At 54.4% G+C, this 19,489-nt stretch overlaps 1 protein-coding gene and 1 long non-coding RNA gene across 2 annotated transcripts in view; one reads left to right on the top strand and one right to left on the bottom strand.

Moving 5' to 3' along the window:
* The window catches only part of ESPN (espin), a 58,520-nt gene that overhangs the window by 33,127 nt on the left and 5,904 nt on the right, over positions 1-19,489 (top strand). Inside the window, exons 8-12 of the mRNA XM_039912086.1 lie at positions 11,218-11,382; positions 11,981-12,036; positions 12,085-12,269; positions 17,720-17,865; positions 17,967-18,236. Of these exons, the coding sequence (XP_039768020.1) occupies positions 11,218-11,382; positions 11,981-12,036; positions 12,085-12,269; positions 17,720-17,865; positions 17,967-18,236 (822 nt within the window). The remainder of the gene's footprint in view (positions 1-11,217; positions 11,383-11,980; positions 12,037-12,084; positions 12,270-17,719; positions 17,866-17,966; positions 18,237-19,489) is intronic.
* LOC114812259 lies at positions 5,088-10,732 on the bottom strand. The gene is made up of 2 exons (XR_003759922.2): positions 10,574-10,732; positions 5,088-5,395 (listed from the first exon to the last, which is right to left on the bottom strand). It is a non-coding gene; the product is annotated as an uncharacterized LOC114812259 (long non-coding RNA).

Here is a 19,489-nt window from a genome sequence, read left to right as displayed (position 1 = left end):
CAAACCCTGAAGAAGGCTAAATGTTAGGCTCTTGGGGAAGAAATACCCCTGCAAGCAACTTTACAGCAGGATTCCTGCAGCCCTCAACCCTCAACCCTACTCTCTACCTCAAACCGCCAACAGCCATTTCACCAAAATATTGGCTACCGGGCAGCCAACAAGACATGGGACTTAGCTAGGTGCACTCATCAATGAACATGACACAGAGTTAAACCAGCTTGCAGCAAAAACAGGTACTGCATCGATGACACTTTGCGGCCCCTCATGATCCAGACCAAAGAGAAGTTTCTAGAAGTCTCTGTCATGAGAAACAAATCACACTGAGGAACCAAAGGGACGGGGGAGGGATGCCAAAAGCTAAAAGATCCAGAACAGCTTCACAGAACACCAACACTACCAAGAAGCCTTCACTAAAGACTAAAGAAGAGCTCCACATACTATCACAGCATCTCTGAAAAGACAAATGGCTCCAGCCTCATCAGATAAGAAGGCAGTTCTTAGGAGATGGCCACAACACTTCAATATTCTCCAGAATTTACCTGCAACTATTGAAGACAAAGCCCCACACAGCATAGACCATCCACCAACATGTGACGACATGGTACTATCCCCAAACAGCCTGGAGTAATGACAAAATGAGAAGCAGGAGGGCTTGGTGGAAAGACTGGGCTGGGAATCAGAGAATGGGATTGGGTTCTAATTCTGGCTCTGCTCCTCTTTTTATGGTATTTGTTAAGTGCTTATTACGCATCAAATACGTTCTAAGCGCTGTTCTAACTCTTAGATTAACTGTTCTAAATTAATCAGGCTGAATACAGTCCCCGACCCTTAAGGGGCTTACAGTCTAGGTAAGAGGGAGAACAGACTGAAAGTTCATTATGGGCAGGGAATGTGTCTGCTAATTCTGCTGTGTTATACTATCCCAAGCACTTAGTACACTTAGTACAGTGTTCTGCACATAGTAAGCACATTGCCATTGACTGATTGATTGATTAATTAACTCTCCACTTAGCAGATGAGGTAACTGTGACAATTTAGTCCACAAAACAGGTAACTGAGGCACAGAAGAATGAAGTGACTTACCCAAGGTCATACAGCAGGCAAGTGGTGGAGCCGGGATTAGAACCTAGGTTCTCTGGCTCCAAGCCCCGTGTTTTATCCATTAGACCATGCTGCTTCTAACTTGCCTCCTGGGTGACCCTGGGTAAGTCACTTCACTTCTCTGTGCTGCAGTTCCCTCATTTATAAAATGGGGACCCAATATCTACTCTCCCTCAAACTTAGAATGAGACCCTTGGTTGGAACAGGGATTGTGTCCAACCTGAATACCCTGGTACTCAGTGCACTGCTTGGCAAGTACTTAACAAGTACTTAACAAGTACCACAACTATTGTTAATTATTAAAAAAAACTGACTCAACGTGTTTTTATGGTATTTATGAAGCACTTTCTATGTTCCAGGCATTGTACTAAGTGCTGGGGTAGATACAAGCTAATAAAGTCGGACATGGGCATGGTTATCTCAGATGAGATAACTGAGGCTTAGATAATAAAAATGATAATAATAATGATTATAGTATTTGTTAAGCACTTACTGTGTGCCAAGCACTGTTCTAAGTGCTCGGGCATATATAAGGAAATCAGGTCGTACTACGTGAGGCTCACAGTCTTAATCCCCATTTTACAGATGAGGTAACTGAGGCACAGAGAAGTGAAGTGACTTGCCCCAAATCACACAGCTGACAAGTGATGGAGTTGGGATTAGAACCCACAAGCTCTGATTCCTAACCCCCTGCTCTTTCCTTTGAGCCATGCTGCTTCTTGCCCAAAGTCACACAGCAGACAAGTGGCGGAGCTGGGATTAGAACCCAGGTCCTTCTGACTCCCAGGGCTGCACTCTATCCACCAGACCACACGGCTTCTGTTTATATCTACAAGTATGAAGGGAATACCCTGAAGCCATGCCACCAGATCCGCAAGATGCCTTCTCTGAGAAGAAAAGTGAAAGATCAGACTGTGGTATTGCTCGAGGCACCTCATTCCACTCCACTGAGGGCACTGAGATCCCGGTTGGACTGATCTCCAAAAAGTCTCACCACCTCCTGGCACCACAGTGCAGCTTCAGACCCCAGCAGGGCACGGAAGGAGGACACAGTCATTCAATCAATGATATTCAATGAGTGCTTACTCTGTGCAGAATACTATACTAAGTGCTTGGGAGAATATAGTGCAGCAGAATAAGCAGACACATTCCCTGCCCATAATCCCTAGAGGTATTTGTTAAGTACTTACTAGATGCCCATCACTGTAATAATAATAATGTTGGTATTTGTTAAGCGCTTACTATGTGCAGAGCACCTTTCTAAGTGTTGGGGTAGATACAGGCACTGTACTAAGCACTGGGGCAGACATAAGATAATCAGGGCCCACATGGCGTTCATGTGTAAATAGGAGGGAAGACAGGAATTGAATCCCCATTTTGCAGATGAGAAAACTGAGGCACAGAAAAGTTAAGTGACTTGCCCAAGGTCATACAGCAGACAGTGGCAGATCCATGATTAGAGTCCAGGCCCTCCAACTCCCAGGCCTGTGCTCTTTCCACGTGCCGTGCTGCCTCCGTGGTCTTAATCCAATACCATTAAGAGCCAATGTAGGTGGATTAACTAAGGGAAATAAAATGGGGTTGGACCAAATCATTAGGAATTGATTTTTTGCAAAGGCAACCTCAATCTGCCCAAATCTGGTTGTGCCTTAAATTCTTTGCTAATGAAAAGTCCACTAGGGCTGCATAAAGATGAGGTGACAGTAACTTCAGAGAGAAATAAATCAGTGGCCCAATCAAATAATGATTTGATTTAGTATAGAGCACTGTACTGGGTGCTTGGGAAAAGTACAATACAACGGAGTTGTCCAGCACTGAGGTTATAGTCTAGAGAGGGAGACAGACATTAATATGAATAATGTAAAAATGTAACAGAATTGGTAATGACCTTTGTATCACGTCAGATACAGGAGATGTGCAGGGAGCAGTCTCCCTAGAGCCTTCAAAGACCTTACAAAAGGCTCTGACACTAACAGGAGATCTAGGCTCTGGAAATTGGTTAGTAGAGTTAGAGGCTCTGGGAAGCTCACCACAGGGCTCGGATTACTCCATGTCGGCAAGGCAAGCTGTGACTGAACAGGGCGTGCTTAGTTAGGTCCCCATTACCAGTGAAGGAATCAGCATATGATGATGATGATAGCATTTGGCCAGCATCTGTGCTCTAGCATATGGCTAGAGCATGGCTAGAGCACAGGCCTGGAAATCAGAAGGTAGTGGGCTCTAATTCCTACTCTTCCAGTTGCCTGCTTTGTCACCACAGGCAAGTCACTTCACTTCTCTGTGCCTCAGTTTCCTCATCTGTAAAATGTGGATTATGACTGTAAATCTTATGTGGAACATGGACTGTATCCAACCCAATTATCTTGTATCTAACCCAGCATTTAGAACAGTGCCTGGTACATAGTAAGTGCTTAATAAATACCATTAGGAAAAAAAACAGATTTGTTCAATTTAGTCCACTAATCCATCCTAGAGGATGGACAGGGGACCTTTTAAAATGATATCTGTTAAGTGCTTGCTATGAGTAAAACGCTGTTATAAGCACTGGGGTAAATGCAATTTAATCAGGTTGGACACAGGCCCTGTCCTACATGGGGGTCATGGTCTACATACTGAATCTTCATTTTACAGCTGAGGAAACTGAGGCACAGAGAAAGTAATTGACTTGCCCAAGATCACACAGCAGGCAAGGAGCAGAGCCAGGATTAGAACACGGGTCCGCTGACTCCTGGGCCTGGGCTTTTTTTTTTCCCACTAGGCCATGAGGCCATGATCCTTCCTCCTTAATGCAGTAGTTAGACCATGCTTCCGATCTTCCAGAAAACTTCCAACTCAACAGGCTAGGCACATCACTGAAAACCCTAGAGACAATTATTTAAGAGTTTCTATATCTACATGACTGGGTACTAAAGGCACACATTCAAGAGGACAGGCAAGTGGCAGGCTCTGTTAGCCAAAGTCCTGGAATGAAGAGAAGCCTCTGAACCTTGAAACAAGGCTCGCCTCAACCCAGCTTCACTGGATGGCGTGGCTGAAAAGAATGGATGGCGGTGGGATTCCTGAGCAGAATGAAATGGGGCTGCAAAAGCCAGGCATACGGAGGAATCATTTTAAGGAAGCTGAGAGCTGTCAGACAACCCTGACAGACCACCCTGGTGCACTACAATCCAGAACTCCAGAACTGGCGCGGCTCCTCTTAGACAGAAGCTTCAAGGGGATAGCGAGACAAAAGCAAAAGGAGAAATAGTACCAGGTGCTGCAAACAACAGCACAACAAAGGAGGGTCTGTTTGTGTGCACGGTGTGGTTGGGAACATCATTCCTGCATTGACCTTTGCAGCCACACCTCACCCATAGGTGAAATTTACCTGAGTGGCCTCATCTTTGAAATTCAAAGGACTACTACAGGTGTGCAACGCTGTAAAATGTGTGTGTGTGTGTGTGTGTGTGTGTGTGAGCGTGTGTGCACCCAGCACTGGTTTATGCGTGGGCCTACCATTAATATATATGGGTAGGTCTCTGCATGCCTGAATATCTGCATGGGAGTGGGCCTGAAACTGGAAGGTCAAAGTGTCTCTGAAAGCTTGACCAGTCAGTCCCTCATCCATGGGTCTTTTGATCTGATCTGTTCCTTGAAGATTTGTGTACCGATCAGCTTGATTTGTGTCTTGTGTGTCTGTGGGTCTGTGTGACAGATCCATCCCTCATATTCTGGTGTGCCTGAGGGCCTGATCCATGTGCTTCATTGTGGGGATCTGGTCCATTCCTTGGGCTTCCGCAGGAGGGTCTGCCCTTAGGTGTTCGTTGATTGTGAAAGCAGAACCTGAAAGGTGTGCAGATCCTTAGGGTGCAGAAAAGATTTGGGGATCAACCCTATGCCCTAGCGGGGCCCCACACCCTCGTGAAACCTTGAGGGGAGAAAGGCAGGGCTGATATTTAGCTGCGGGAAGAGTGAGGAGAGAAATCTCTGAACAGGACTATAAAGAAGAGGATTTTGTAGTTTCATGTTTCATTGTTATTTGGGGGACGTTGTTGTCTTTATGCTGTGTGTTCTATTTTTAATTGCTAAATAGCCACAGAATTTTGTCAACCAGTAAAACGTGGCCCCATTCCAACACAGGTGCTCACTCCACTCTGGCTCTGGAATAGGGTGCCAGCTTCAGGGTGCCAGGAAGATACTGTTTCTTGGCCCCAGGCAGCACTGTTACCCCTGCCAGTCATATCACGATGTGTGTGGTTGGCTGCCAGAGGACCGGGCGAAAGAGGGCGATGGTCAGAGCAATCCATCACTTCAGCTGAAAAAGAAATAGAGGGTTTGCCAAATTAGCAGAGCTGGTCATTCTTCCCCAAACTCTAAAAACAATAATAATAACTGTGGTACAAATTAAGCACTTACTATGTTAAGCACTGTACTGTGTGCTGGGGTACACACAAGATAATCAGGTCTCTTGTGGGGTTCGTTGTCTAAATAAGAGGGAGAACAGGCACTGAATCCCCATTTTTGCAAATGGGAGAACTGAGGCACAGAAAAGGTCACCCAGCAGAAAAGTGGCAGAGCCAGGATTAGAACCCAGGTCCTCTGACTCCCAGACCTGCTGCATCTCTAACCTCTAAACTCATGAAAGTAGGCAGCAGAAGAGGTGGTAGTACCATTAATCATCCCCCTTGTTTCTGAGCAATCTAAGAGATGCCATCCTCACCTCATGGAGTTAAGAGCTAAAAAAATATGCATATGAACCGTACTCCCGTGACATTTGGGCTCTTGGGTGTGGCCCCACTGGAGTTTTCATTGCCCCCATCAATCCCCCCAACAAGTCACTGACTCTCCTCATCTTGCCCCGGGGCTCTGGGAGAAATGACTCCCCACCCAGGGGGCTTCTCCCCTCCTGATCCAACCAGTCCTCCCACTCCTGCTCCCTGGGTTAATCAATCAATCATATGTACTTAAGCACTTACTTGTGTACAGAGCACTGTATTAAGTGCTTGAGGGAGTACAATATAGCAGTCTTGGTAAGACTGTTCCCTGCCCACAATGAGCTTACAGTCTAGACAGAGACAGACATTCATATAAATAAATACATTATGAATATGTACATAAGTGCTGTGGAGCTGAGGGAAGGGTGTATAAAGAGTACAAATCCAAGTGTAATTCCCTGGGTTCTCCCAGAGGAGAGACTCCCAGCTGCTGGAGGCTGGTGGCAGGGGGGCAGGGAGGCAGACTGAACTCTGACTGAGGGGCGTGAGGAGAGTGGTACATATAGAGAAAGGTTTTTGAATGCATATGCATCAATAGGTATACCCACATCTATGTGAATGTCTGTGTGCTTCCTCCCATATGTCTGTCTGTCAGCTTGTATCTAGATGACTGAAAATCTGGTTCTTATACATCTCTATGTCTGTGTGATTGGATCTATCAGCTGATAAGTGACTGCCCCTTAGCTAAGCATAGGTGACAGTTGGTTTGGTCTACCATCTGTGCCTGTGTATATGCCCCTAAATGTCTGTGTGCCTCTGTTGGGCCCTGTGCACAGTCCACTATGTACCTGTGGATCTGTGTGACTGTTTCCTGTGTGTCTGTGGGGCTGTGCCTTGTTTGTCCATGGGACTGTGTGCCTTGTCCCCTGTATATTTTTATTCATTCATTCATTCAGTTGTATTTATTGAGTGCTATGTGCAGAGCACTGTACTAAGTGCTTAGGAGAGTACAATATAGCAGTAAACAGACACTTTCCCTGCCCACAACGAATTTACAATCTAGAAGCGGAGACACACATTAATATAAATAAATAAATTACAGATATATACATAAGTGCTGTGTGTCTGGGAGGGGGCATAAATAAAGGGAGCATGGAAGGGTGATGCAGAAAGAAGTGGGAGAAAAAGAAAGGGAGAATTAGTCAGGGAAGGTCTCTTGGAGGAGATGTGTCTTCAATAGGGCTTTGAAGGCAGGGAAAGTAATTTTCTGTCGCATTTGAGGAGAGAAGTCATTCCAGGCCAGAGGAAGGACTTGGACGAAGGGTCAGCAGTGAAATAGATGAGATTGAGGTTCAATGAGAAGGTTAGCATTAGAGGAGCAAAGTGTGCAGCCTGGGTTGTAGGAGGGGGCAAGGTGATTGAGTGCTTTAAAGCCAATGATCAGGAGTTTTTGTTTGATGAAGGGGTGGATGGGCAACTATTGGAGTTTCTTGAGGAGTGGGGAAACATGGACTGAATGTTTTTGTAGAAAAATGATCCAGGCAGCAGAGTGAAGTATGGACCGGAGGAGATTGTGCCTTGTACATCTATGGGACTGTGGACTGTACCCTGCATGTCTGTGGGGCCGTGTGCCTGACCTCTGTACATCTGTGGAGCTGTGTGTTGCTCCACAGACATTCAGAGGAGCATCACACAGCCCCACGGCTCCTCTGAATGTCTGTGGAGCTGTGTGCCTGTCCCCTGAATGTCTGTACCTCTGCGGAGCTGGATGCTGCACCTCTAAATGTCTGCGGGGCTGTATGATGCTCCTCTGAATGTTTATGGGGCTGAGTGCCTATCACCTGAATGTCCGTACTGCTGTGAGACTGTGGAGTGTCCCCCACATGTCTGTGAGGCTGTGCACTGCTCCTTTTAATGTCTTTGGGGCTCTGTGCCACTCCTCTAAATGTCTGTAGGATTTTGTGCCTGTCCCCAGTGTGACTATGGGGCTGTATGTTTGTTCCCTATATCTCTGTGGGGCTGTGGACTGTCCCCTGAATGCTTGTGGGGCTGTAAGACTGTTCCCTGTATGTCTGTGATCTCTCTCCTATATGTCTGTGGGCTGTGGAGTTGACCCTGTATATCTATGGGACTGTAGAACTATTTCTGTATGTCAGCAGTATTTATCCTGTATGGCTGTGTTGTGGGGACTGTCCCCTGTATGTCTATGGGACTGTTGAACTTTACCCTGTATGTCTGTGGGGCTATGGAGCTATCCTCTCTATGTATGTAGGCTGGGGGCTCTACCCTGCATTCATTCAATCGTATTTATTGAGTGCTTACTGTGTGCAGAGCACTGTATTAAGGGACTGGAGGTTGGGGACTGTGGAATTGTCCCCTGTATGGCTATGAGGCTGTGTGTCTGTCCCTTGTAAGGTTGTGAGGCCGAGAGCTGTCCCCTATATATCTCTGGGGCTATAGGCTTGTCCCTTTTGTGTCTGTGGGGCTGTAGAGCTGTCCCCTGTTTGTCTGGGGGCTAGGGACTGTGCCTTGTATGTCTGGGAGCTGGGGACTGTCACCTATATGCTGGGGCCTCTCCCCTGAATGGCTGAGGTCTGGGGACTGTCCCCTGAGTGGCTAAGGACTGGGGTCTGTACCCTGTATGGCTGGGGGCTATCACTTGTATGTCTGGGAGCTGGGGACTGTCCTCTGTATGTCTGGGGCCTAGGGATTGCCCCCTGAATGGCTAGGAGCCAGAGACTATTCCCTGTATGTCTGGGAGCTGGGGACTGTCCCCTGTATGTCTGGAGGCTGGAACTATCTCTTGTATATCTGGGAGTTGGGGACTTTCCCTTGTATATCTGGGAGCTGGGAACTGTCCCCTGTATATCTAGGGGCTGGGGACTGTCCCCTGAATGTCTGGGGACTGGGGACTGTCCCTTGTATATCTGGGGGCTGGGATCTTTCTCCTGTATGTCTGGGGGCTGCCTGCGTGCCCGGGCTGTGGGTCTGCCCTGCCCCCCACCCTCTGTGCGTGCCTGGGAACTGGTGCTCCAGGGAGACACACAACAATGGGCCTTTGTGGGCTTCCGGGCCCCGGCAGCCCGCGGGCTGGGCTGGGAGTCCTGCCTGCTGCGCCTCATTTGGTCCATTGTCCTCGGGCTGGGCCGGGCCTGACCAGGGCAGCCGGTGGGCAGACAGGGCACCGCGCCGAAGCACATGGGGCAGGGGGAAGGGGCTGGGCACGGGGGAGCGGAATGGGGGAGGGGGGACAGTGGGAATGCAGAGGGGAAGAGGAAGAGCTGGTCCGCCCTGCCCGCTCCCATATGGATGGGGAAAGTATGTTGGGGAAGTAGGTCCAGCCGTATGGGATGGAGGAGGCCGTGGCCCATGTCCCGGGACAGAAAGGAAATCCACGAGTGTCGGATTTCCTGCAACATGAGCCGCTCACCGGGGCCGGCGTTAAGAGAAGAGGGATCCAGGGCCAGGCAAGGAAATGAAGGCAATGCAAGCAGCTGGGAACTGGGGGAAAAGAGACCCCCAAGGTGTTGATCCCGGGCCATCCCGGAGCGGCAGCCGGGGCCACCCAATGGAATCATTCAATGGTATTTATTGAGCCCTAATAGGGTGCTGGACACTGTACTAAGAGCTTAGTAAAGTACACTACAACAGAGTTGTTAGACACGATCCCTACCCACAAGGAGCTTATACAGTCTCCAAGTTGGGGAACAGATATTAAGGTGAATTAGGGATGGGGGAAATAGGGGAAGCCACAACAAGGGCACAGGCCCGGATCCCGGCCTCGTCATCTGAGCCGGCCCCACCCCCCAGGAAACCCGAGGCGGAGGCAGGGGTCGGTGTCACTTACCTAGGCGAATTTCGAGATGCGGGGGGCCGCGGGGTGGGGGGAGGAGGAAGGGGGTTGGTGGCGTTTCTTCCCCTCTACGGGCCCGCGGAAGCTGTCGAGGACAGCGTGTTGGAGCGATTGCACAGGGTGGTCCCAGACGTCCTGGACCACCCGATCGGGGAGCCCAAAGCCCAGTAGGTGTAGAACTGCCCCCTCCACCCCCCTCACCACACAAACACACACACACACACGCACACGGCAGGGAATGTGTCTCCTTACTGTTGTATTGTACTCTCCCAAGCGCTTAGTACAGTACTTTGCACACAGTAAGGGCTCAGTAAATACGATTGAAGCCTTTCCCAGGGCCTCGGGGTGGGATGAGGAGAGAGGATCGGGCTAGGGAGGGGGAGGGGGCGGGGGGAGTTGAGGGTCGCTGAGCGGTGCGGCGAAAAGGCTCACACGCCTCGGGGTGGGGCTAGCATGTGGCGTGGTGCCAGGGCTTCGGGAGGCGGGCGAGGGCCCCCGGACGGCAGGCCCCTGGCAGCGCTCGATGCCCAGGAGGGGGGAGGATACGGGGACGGACGGGGAGGCCGCAGAGGCGGCGATTGGCCGTCCGAGTGATGTCAGGGCCGCCGACCGATAGGCTTGGGGCCGTGGGCTGTAACCCGAGAGGCCAGATCGGGTGGCGCAGGTGTCAGGTCCCGGGCGGGCGGGCGGACGAGCGGCCGGCGGGCAGAGGTGGGCAGAGGCGGGCAGCGGCAGAGCGGGGCGTAGCCGGCCAGACGCGCAGGTAGGACCAACTGCGGCCCGGGGCGAAAGGGCAACGGGGAAGAACCGGGCCGGAGGTCGATGGGGGGAGGGGGGCGAGGAAGGACCCCCGAACCAGATGGGGAGGCCGTCCCCGCTCTGCCCACAGCAATCCCCGGCCCTGGGCTGGCTCGGCTCCACTCACCCTTCCTAGGGCCGTCGGGCTTCCAGCGTCGTCGAGGGGGCTTCGAGGCAGCTGACCGGGTCCGGCTCTCCGGGGTCAAAGTTTACTCTATAGAGTAAGCGCCTCTCGGCCAGGGAAAGCGTCCGCTAACTGTGTTGTAAGGAACTCTCTCAGGCGCTCGGTACAGTGCTCCGCACATAGTAAGCGCTCAACAAATACCATTCATCGATTTCCCCCCTGAATTAAGTTAATCATTTAAGAGGACTGTTAAAGAACTAAGCGGACTTTAAGAGGACTAGACTGTCAGCCCGTCGTAGGCAGGGATTGCCTCTCTTAATTGCTGTATTGTGCTTTCCAAGCGCTTCATACAGTGCTCCGCACACAGTAAGCGTCCAATACAGACGATTGAAAGAATGAATGAAAGAGGAGCATTACCCCTTTTAAATCATTGGGAGAGTATTTAACGATTTAAAAGGCCAGCTCTCTGTCGGGCCCAGAAAGCGGTGGTCAGCGCGGTTCCTCCGGTGGACCGGGCCAGAGTCCGGGCCGGGTGGCGGGGGCGGAGGGGAGAGGTGGGGGTCGGAGGGGGGAAGTTGCCCCCTGCCCACCTCCCCAGGCCCGACCCCCTTCCCCCCCCGCCCACGCCCCGCGCTCCTCCCTCGCAGCTGAGCTCCCGCGACGCCGGCCAGGACGGGCTGCGCAGGGTGGACTCGGGGCGGAAATCTCGCACCTTTGGGAAACAGCCCAGCACCGGGGACTATTACCGCCAGCTGGGCCTCGCTCCCGGGGAGCCGCTGGTAGCCCGCCTAGGGATGGCGCACAGCGAGGAGGTGAGCGCCCCACCCGCCCGGGGATAAAGGACCCGGGGTCGACCCTCGCCCCGGGCCCCGCCAGCAGGCGAGCTCGGCCCGTCCCCGCGTGGGAGCTTCCCGTCGTGGGTTCTAATCCCGCCTCCGCCACTCGTCTGCTGCGTGACCTTGGACCCACGCCCCGGACCCCGCCAGCAGGCGAGCTCGGTCCTTCCCCGCGTGGGAGCTTCCCGTTTGGGTTCTAATCCCGGCTCCGCCACTCGTCCGCCGCGTGACCTTGGGGAAGTCATTTCGCTTCTCCGTGCCTCCGTTCCCTCGTCTGTAAAATGGGGATGGAGACTGCGAGCCCCACGTGGGACAGGGACTGTCTCCAACACGATTAGCTTGGATCCACCCCAGCGCTTAGTACAGTGCGTGGCACATAGTAAGCGCTTAACAAATACCATCATTATTTTTATCCCCCGGACGGGGGACTGTGCTTCCCTCCTCCTCCCCTGACCAGCCCCCGACGACAACTTCTGTGTACATGGACCCACGGGTGGGAGACCTGTGGGGGGTTCTGGAGGGGAGGGAGGGGCGTCCCCGGTCGCCCCCTCACCTGGCTCCCCCTTCCCTGCAGGCGGCCCTGCTCTCCGGAAACCCCGGGCACAACGGCAGCGTGGCGGAGGGCAAGCCGTCGAGGGAGCGGGAGCTGCCGTCGAGGGAGCGGGAGCTGCCGTCGAGGGAACGGGAGCTGCCGCCGCCGCCGCCGCCGCCGCCGCCGCCGCTGCCCGAGGCCCCGTGCGCCCCGCCCCCGCCCCCTCCCCCGCCCCCAGCCCCGGCCCCGACCCCGACCCCGATCCCCGCCCTGCCCGCCGACGGGACCGGCCCCGCCTGCAGCCAGCGCCGCTCCTCCTCCTCCACCGGCAGTGAGTCTCGGGGAGAAGCGCTGGGGGGCTTGTGGGGACATACGGCTGAGCCGGCCACGGGGCGGAGACCCCCCAAAGGGGAAGGGGGACAGAGTGCCGAGAGAGCCTCTCCCATCACTGGTCCTTCCCAGTACCCCCAGCTCTGCTCCCACCTGTCGGGCCTGGCAGCGGCCTCTCCCGCCAAGCCTCTCCGGCCAAGCCTCTCCGCAGCGATAGGAGGCCGGACCGGAGGTCCTGACCTTGGAGCCTTAGGCTGAAGGGCGAGGCTACCGGGCCACTGAACAAGATGGGGAGTAGGAGGGAAAGAACAATAAGTGCTTATTATATGCCAAGTGCTATACTAAGCCCTGGACTAGATACAGGATTATTATGAAAGGAGGGGAGGTGTTGGTCAAGGAGAGGGACTGGCAGAGAATCCTAAATCCTAGAGCCGGAGTGGACCTAGTTCAGTCCCCTGATTCCAAGCTAGGGTCTGTAGTACCCATAACAGATTAGGGGCCGGGGGGAGTGAAGGTCTAGTTATTTTTAGAGAGTTCAAGAAACAGAGAGCATAGTACTTGGCGGACTTCGCCACTGTTTAATAGTCTTTATTCTCTTGCTGAAGCTTAAGCCCATTTCCTTTTGTCCTGTATTAATAAGAATTATGATGGTGTTTATTAAGAGCTTACTAGCTGCCAAAACAGTGTGTTAAGTGCTGGGGTACCTTCAGCGTAATGAGACCAGACACAATTCCAGTTCCACACCAGGGCTCTGAGGAAGCAAGGAGAGCAGGTGTCACCTAACCCCCATTTTGCAGATGGGGAAACTAAGGCCCAGAGAGGTGAAGTGATTTGCCCAAGATCACACAGCAGGCCAGTCTCTGAGCTGGGATTTCAACTCCTGATATTCAGACCCATGTTCTTTTTCACTAGGCCACAGTGTCTTCTGTAGAAATGGAGAAGACCTTTAGTGTTTTTCCTCAAATAACTCTAATTACCCAGTCCCTGGTCCTCCCTTCTCCAGCCTAAGTATCCCTAGTTCCTCGAGGGCTCCATTGCCCAGTCCTTTCTGTTGCTCTTCTCCAGGCCTTCCCCAGTCTCTCCACATTTCTCTCTGATTGAGGTAGACCAGAACTACATGAGGTTTAGCCAATGCTGCAAGTCCAGGAAAAGTCAAGCCAGCTTCAATCTGACCTGACTTTGACTAATAATAACCATAATAGTCACAGCATTTGCTAACTGCTTACAATGTGTCCAAAACTGGGCTAAGCACTGGCAGGGGGGATTTGTGAGCAGAACCAGAGCTACCCTACCCTACTCCTTTGGACTAGCACCATCATACATCCCGCAGAGGGGTCAGCTGGGGTAATCAATCGATCACATTTATTGAGCACTCAGTCTGTGCAGAGCACTACATAAAGTGCTTGGGAGAGTTCAACATAACAGAGTTGGTAGATATTTTCCCTGCCCACAACAAACTTGCAGTCTAGAGGGGCAGTCCCAAAGACCCTATTTACTTGGAATCAGGTTGGAAGAGGGATATGGTGGCTTTGGGATGGGATTTGGGGGAGGTGTATAATAATAATAATAACTGTGGTAATGGTTAAGCACTATGTACTTAACTGTGTGCCATATGTGCCACTATGTGCCAGGCACTGTACTAAGCTCTAGTGTAGATAAAAGATAATCGAGTTGGACACAGTCCCTGTCACAGAGCTGCCATAGGGCTCACAGAGCTCACAGCCTTAATCCCCATTTTACAGGTGAGGAAACTGAAGCCCAGAGAAGTTAAGTGACTTACCCAAGGTCACAGAGCAGACAGGTGGCAGAGCTGGGATTAGAACCTAGGTTCTCTGACTCCCAGGCCCACGTTCTTTCCTCTAGGGCATGCTGCTTCTAGCTTGCTCAGGCTTGGGTAGCCTGGTGGAACAGGCTGGATCAGCATTAAGGAAGCCAGCCAGACTGGGGCCCAGTTCAGACCCTAGTTTGCCGGGAACGGAGGAGACTCCAGCCCTGTTCTGGTCAGCCCTGACCCAGGAGCATTGTCAGAGCAGGGCCTTGCTAGGCAGGCACAAGGAAAGAGTGATTCCAAACAGAGTCTAGATGGGTCAGATTGGGCTCCAGATTTCCTTGAATTTCTCTAGAAGCTGAAAAAGGCCTCAAGGGAATCCTTCCCCATAGCCATCCCAGATCTACCTATGCTAGGCAGGAGGCCCCGCTTCATCCTTCATTAATTATGGTACTTATTGGCATTTCCTTTGTGTCAAGCATTGTTTTAAGTGCTGGGGTAGAGATACAAGGCTATCAGGTTGGACACAGTCCCTGTCTCACATGGGGCTCACAGTTTAAGTACTGAATCCCCATTTTACAGTTGAGGAAACTGAGGCATAGAGAAATTAAGGGATTTGCCCAAAGTCACACAGCAGACCAGTGGCAGAGCCGAGATTAGAACTCGGGATCTCTGACTCTCAGGCCTGTGCTCTTTCTACGAGGCCATGCTGCTTCCTTTTTGTCCAGAAGTATAAACTCGGCCTAACCAGGACACCAAGACGGTCAATCCAGAAAGCTAGAGTCCAATCAATCCAGAATCAATGGAGCACACACTATGTGCAGAGCACTGAACTGAGTGCTTGGGAGTGTACAATATAACAAAGTTGACAGACATGTTCTGTGCCCACAATGAGTTTACAGTCTAGAGGAGAAGCTTACAGTCTCTCACAGACCCCAGGAAGTGCCCTAGGGTACTACCTCACCCTGTCCCTAACAGCCTGGCCCTGGATCCCCTGGGCCCCTCCATGCAGGCAAGGATGGAGAAGAGGTTTCCTGAATCCAGTTCCTATTTTCCAAGATTCAGTCCCAACCAGCCACCCACCATCAGCCTTGGGGAAGGAAGAAGCAGTTTGAGGAGGATCTAAGAGGTGGAGTGGATGGGCTATGACTCCTGAATCCCTTCCTCCTAGGAACAAGAGTCCAGCTGTGCTCCAAACCACCCCTAGGGTTGGGGAGAAGGCTGGTCCTGGGGGGGTTCCTCTGCTCCCCACCTTCTCTTCTTCCTCCTCCTTTCTTCCTCTCCTCTCCCCTCACTCCTTCCTTCCACTCCTGTTCAGCCAGGTTGCAGATGCTCTCTGTCCTCTTTCTGGTTGTCCTCCTCCTCCTCCTCCTTCTCCCCCATTTCCGGGTCCCTTCCCTCCTAACTGCTCTGTCGCTTCTCTCCCTGCCTCGTAGAAGTGAGAGCTTTGAGGCGCAGGAAGAGTGAGTACGGCCACTTGCTTCTTTCTTTCTGCCTGTCCCTGCCTGTCGGAGGCTTTGGGGCTGGGGGCGGTGCTCAATATCGGTTGGTTGGGGAGGGGATCGCAGATAGGGTCGAGGGGAGAAGTTTAGATGGGGAGGTAAGAGACCGGGCGGCGGGGAAGCTAGGGGCTCAGAAGGAAACTGAGTCGAGATTCAGGGCCGCAGTTGTTGTTGGAAAGTCGGGAAGGGGCGGAGAGAGCAGGAAAGTTTCTCCCGGCTGCTCCCAGGGGTGCGAGAGGCCACGACCGGAGCCCCCCGTGCTCACCGCCCTTCCCTTCCCCTCCCTCCAACAATACCCCATTCCTCCATGCTCCTCTCGCCCCACATACCCCAGCGCTTCCCGCTTCTTCCATTGTTTTCATGGACCTCTCTTCCCCGCAGCGCTCTTCATTCCTCTCCCCATCCCGGCTCCTTTCCTCGGCTTCTCCCCATGACGCTCTCACATTCCCCCCTCCAACGCCTCACATTCACCCCTTCCCTTCAGTGTTGCCAATTCCTCTCCCCATTCTGGCTCCTTCCCTCGCCTTCTCCCTTCGATGCCTCACATTCACTCCCCTTCCCCCCCAACGCCCCTCATTCTTCTCCTCACTCCGGCTCCTTTTACACTCTCTCCCCCTCGACGCCTCATATTCACCCCTCAGTGTTCCCTATTCCTCTCCCCATCCTGACTCCATCCCTCGCCCTCTTCCCTCGATGCCTCATATTCACCCCCACCCAGCGCCCTTCATTCCTCTCCCTCTCCCCATTCTGGCTCCATCCCTCGCCCTCTCCCCTCGACGCCTCATATTCTCCCCTCACACCAACGTCCCACTTTCATCCCACTGCAGGCAGTGCCTTATCCTTATCCGCGCCCTCCCCTCTCCGGGCCCTCCTCATTCCTCTTCCCGCGTCCGGTCCCTACTCCTTCCCTCGGGCCCTCCCCCGGACATCCCCCTTTCATACGGTTGCAACCAGCGCGCCCCATTCCTCTCGCCCTCCTTTTCCCCAAGCTTCCCCAGTCCTTCCCCTGTCCCTCCCATCGCCCTCCCTCCCCTCGTCCCTCGCCGCCCGTTTTGCCTAGGGAAATGAACCCGTGGCACTGGGCCCGTGGACTGCCATCCCACTCAACCGCCACCCCCCCGCCCCCCAGCCCCGCGGTCAGGTCACACATCTCTCCGCCCCAGGACAAGCGGCCTGGCTATTGGGTTATTGGGCTATTGAGCTATTGGTTGTCTCCACCCTGCCATCCCCTCCGCCCTCCATCCTCGAACCCGGCACGCAAATGACTAGGAAAAGCACAGGCGGCGGCTGCTTTGCCTGTTATCTATCCAAGGGCAGGGAAACACAGGATCCCGGCCTTCCCGCCCCCGCGCAGGGCAGCGCCCCGAGGCTTTGCTGAGCTACTGGGTGGAGGGGGGTGGGGGGATGCCAGACTCCTGGGTCCCATTTCCAGCTGCGGGCCGGCGGCGGGGTTCAAGGTTCGCCGGGCCGTGCTGACACAGCGAGGCGGGCGTTACCGGGCTCTTCTCAGCCCGCCCCGCCCCGGCCGGCCCCGCGGGGAGGCACCGAAGGGGCAAAGGTCGCGCCGGTCAAGCCGGAGCTGTCACCGTGCGGCCGGACGGCAGGGGACCGGGATTTACTTCTCCCCGCCGCCCCAGCCCGGGACCAGCTTCGGATCCGCCATGACCGCTCAGGAGGAGCCTCCAGGCGGCCGCTCCGCCAGGGTTGGCAGACGCCCACCTGGCCCGGCCTCGCTGCGTGAGGACCGGTCCGGTCGGGGGGGCGGCGGGGACGGGGATGCGGGGAGGGGGCTGCGAGGAGGGGGCTGCGGGGCGGATGGAGGGGCCGCCCTAGAGCAGCAGGGAAGGGGGCCGGCCGGACCCCGGGGAGAGGGACGCCCCGCTGGGGGGTTTTCTGCTGAGAAGCCCGCTGGCTCCCCGGAGGAATGGCCGCCCACCCCCGTAGGTCCGGAGGGAGGATCTGGACCAGACACACCTGATTTTCCCAAGGCGACGGGTCCCCCAGGGCTGATGCCCGGCCGACCCCGCTCCGGCCTGGCACTTGGGCTTCCCCGAAGTCACAGGGGAGCGAGCTCGACGGCCTTTGCTCCCTTGGGCATCCGCGGCCCGCGGGGAGGGAACCGGCTTCCGTGGGGCGGGAGGTGGGACGGCGGCGGGAAAGGGGACCTGTCCTCTCCCCCAGGTACCAAGTCCTTCAACATGATGTCCCCGACGGGCGACAACTCGGAGCTGCTGGCTGAAATCAAGGCGGGCAAGAGTCTGAAGCCCACGCCGCAAAGCAAGGGGCTGACCACCGTGTTCTCGGGCAGCGGTCAGCCCTCCTCCCTGGTACGACCCGGCCCGCCCCGTCCCCTCGCCGCCGGCCTGGCCTCCCCGAGCCCGGCTCCGGCGCTCAGCTCTGACTTTCCCTTCCCCACCTCCCCCTCCAGGTGGACTCTCCGGCCTCGCCCCCGCCCCCGTCCCCGGCGAGGAGTCCCCCCGCCCCGGCCGGCCCCGGCCCCGGCGCGGCCAGCGCCCCCGAGCCGGTCCTCAACGGCGGCGCCCCGCTTCTGGCCCCGGCGCCGAGCGCGCAGCTGGACATCGAGGCGCTGATCCCCACGTACGACGAGCAGGGTCGTCCCATCCCCGAGTGGAAGCGGCAGGTCATGGTGCGGAAGCTGCAGCTGAAGATGCAGGAGGAGGAGGAGCAGCGGCGCAAGGTGGGCACGGAGCCCGGAGGGGGAGGGGGGCGACTCTTGGCGGACCCTCCCTCTTTTCCTACCCCGCCCCCCGGCCCCGAGAGACTTCAGACACTGCCTCTCCTCCGCGGCCCGGCCCTCACGCTGCCTCGCATTCACTCATTCATTCAAAAGTATTTATCGAGCGCTTACTGTGAGCAGAGCACTGTACTAAGAGCTTGAATGTACAATTCGGCAACAGATAGCGACGATCCCTGCCCAGTAACGGGCTCACAGTCTAAACGGGGGAGACGGACAGCAAAGCAAAACAGAGCAAAACAAAACGACAACATCATCAAGATAAATAGACTCAAGGAGATATAACCTCATAAACAAAATAAAATAAACAAAATAATATATATAAATGAGCACAGTGCTGAGGGGAGGGGAAGGGGGAAGAGCAGAGGGTGGAGGGGAGGAGGAGCAGAGGGAAAGGGGGAGCTCAATCTGGGAAGGCCTCCTGGAGGAGGTGAGCTCTCAGTAGGGCAGGACACCCCCCACCTTCCACCTCCTCCTACCGTCCCCACACTCCGTGGGGCGATGGGGCCCGGCACCTCCCAGCTTCTTGGGGGCGGGGCCATTGTTTCCCCCAACTCAGCTGTATTGTACTTTCCCAAGCGCTTAGTACGGTGCTCGGCATTCATGCATTCAATCATATTTATTAAGGGCTTACTGCGTCCCGAGCACTGTACTAAGTGGTTGGGAAAGTCAGCTCACAGTAGGCACTCGATAAATTCAATTGACTGATCGGTTCCCCACTGCTGTGCCCGGACCGGGTTCCCAGATTCGCCCATTCCGTGTCTCGGACAAGTGCTTCTGAACCAGGCTAGAAAAAGCGGTCCATTCCCCCGCCTCCCGGCCCTAAATCGGATTCTTCCCTACCAATAAAACTCCACCAGCCGCTCTCCCTTAAAAACCCACCCTCGCACCTCTGCTGTCAAGTGTGGGCTAACATACCTCCCCACCTCAGGAAGCGCCCCTTGCCTTTCTAGGCCAAAGCAGAGGCCCTTCCCCTCCCCCCGCGTGCTGACCCCATTTCGAAGGACCTTCGTCCTTCTTGTCCCGAGAAGACCTCTGGGTCCAGTCCTGTTTTTATTTGATTTGGGGGGCGTTCCTCGGACCGACCAGTCGGTTGCCCGGTGCTCCAGGAGCTCAGCGCTCTGTAGGACCAGAGCAGAGGCTCGAAACGCCGGGCTGATGTCTGCCCCCTCTAAGGTCCTGGACTTCGTCAGCTT

Source organism: Ornithorhynchus anatinus, chromosome 5 (assembly GCF_004115215.2).
Source record: "Ornithorhynchus anatinus isolate Pmale09 chromosome 5, mOrnAna1.pri.v4, whole genome shotgun sequence".
NCBI lineage: Eukaryota > Metazoa > Chordata > Mammalia > Monotremata > Ornithorhynchidae > Ornithorhynchus > Ornithorhynchus anatinus.
Note: the sequence above shows the minus strand (reverse complement) of the source record. Positions and strands in the feature narration are given on the sequence as shown.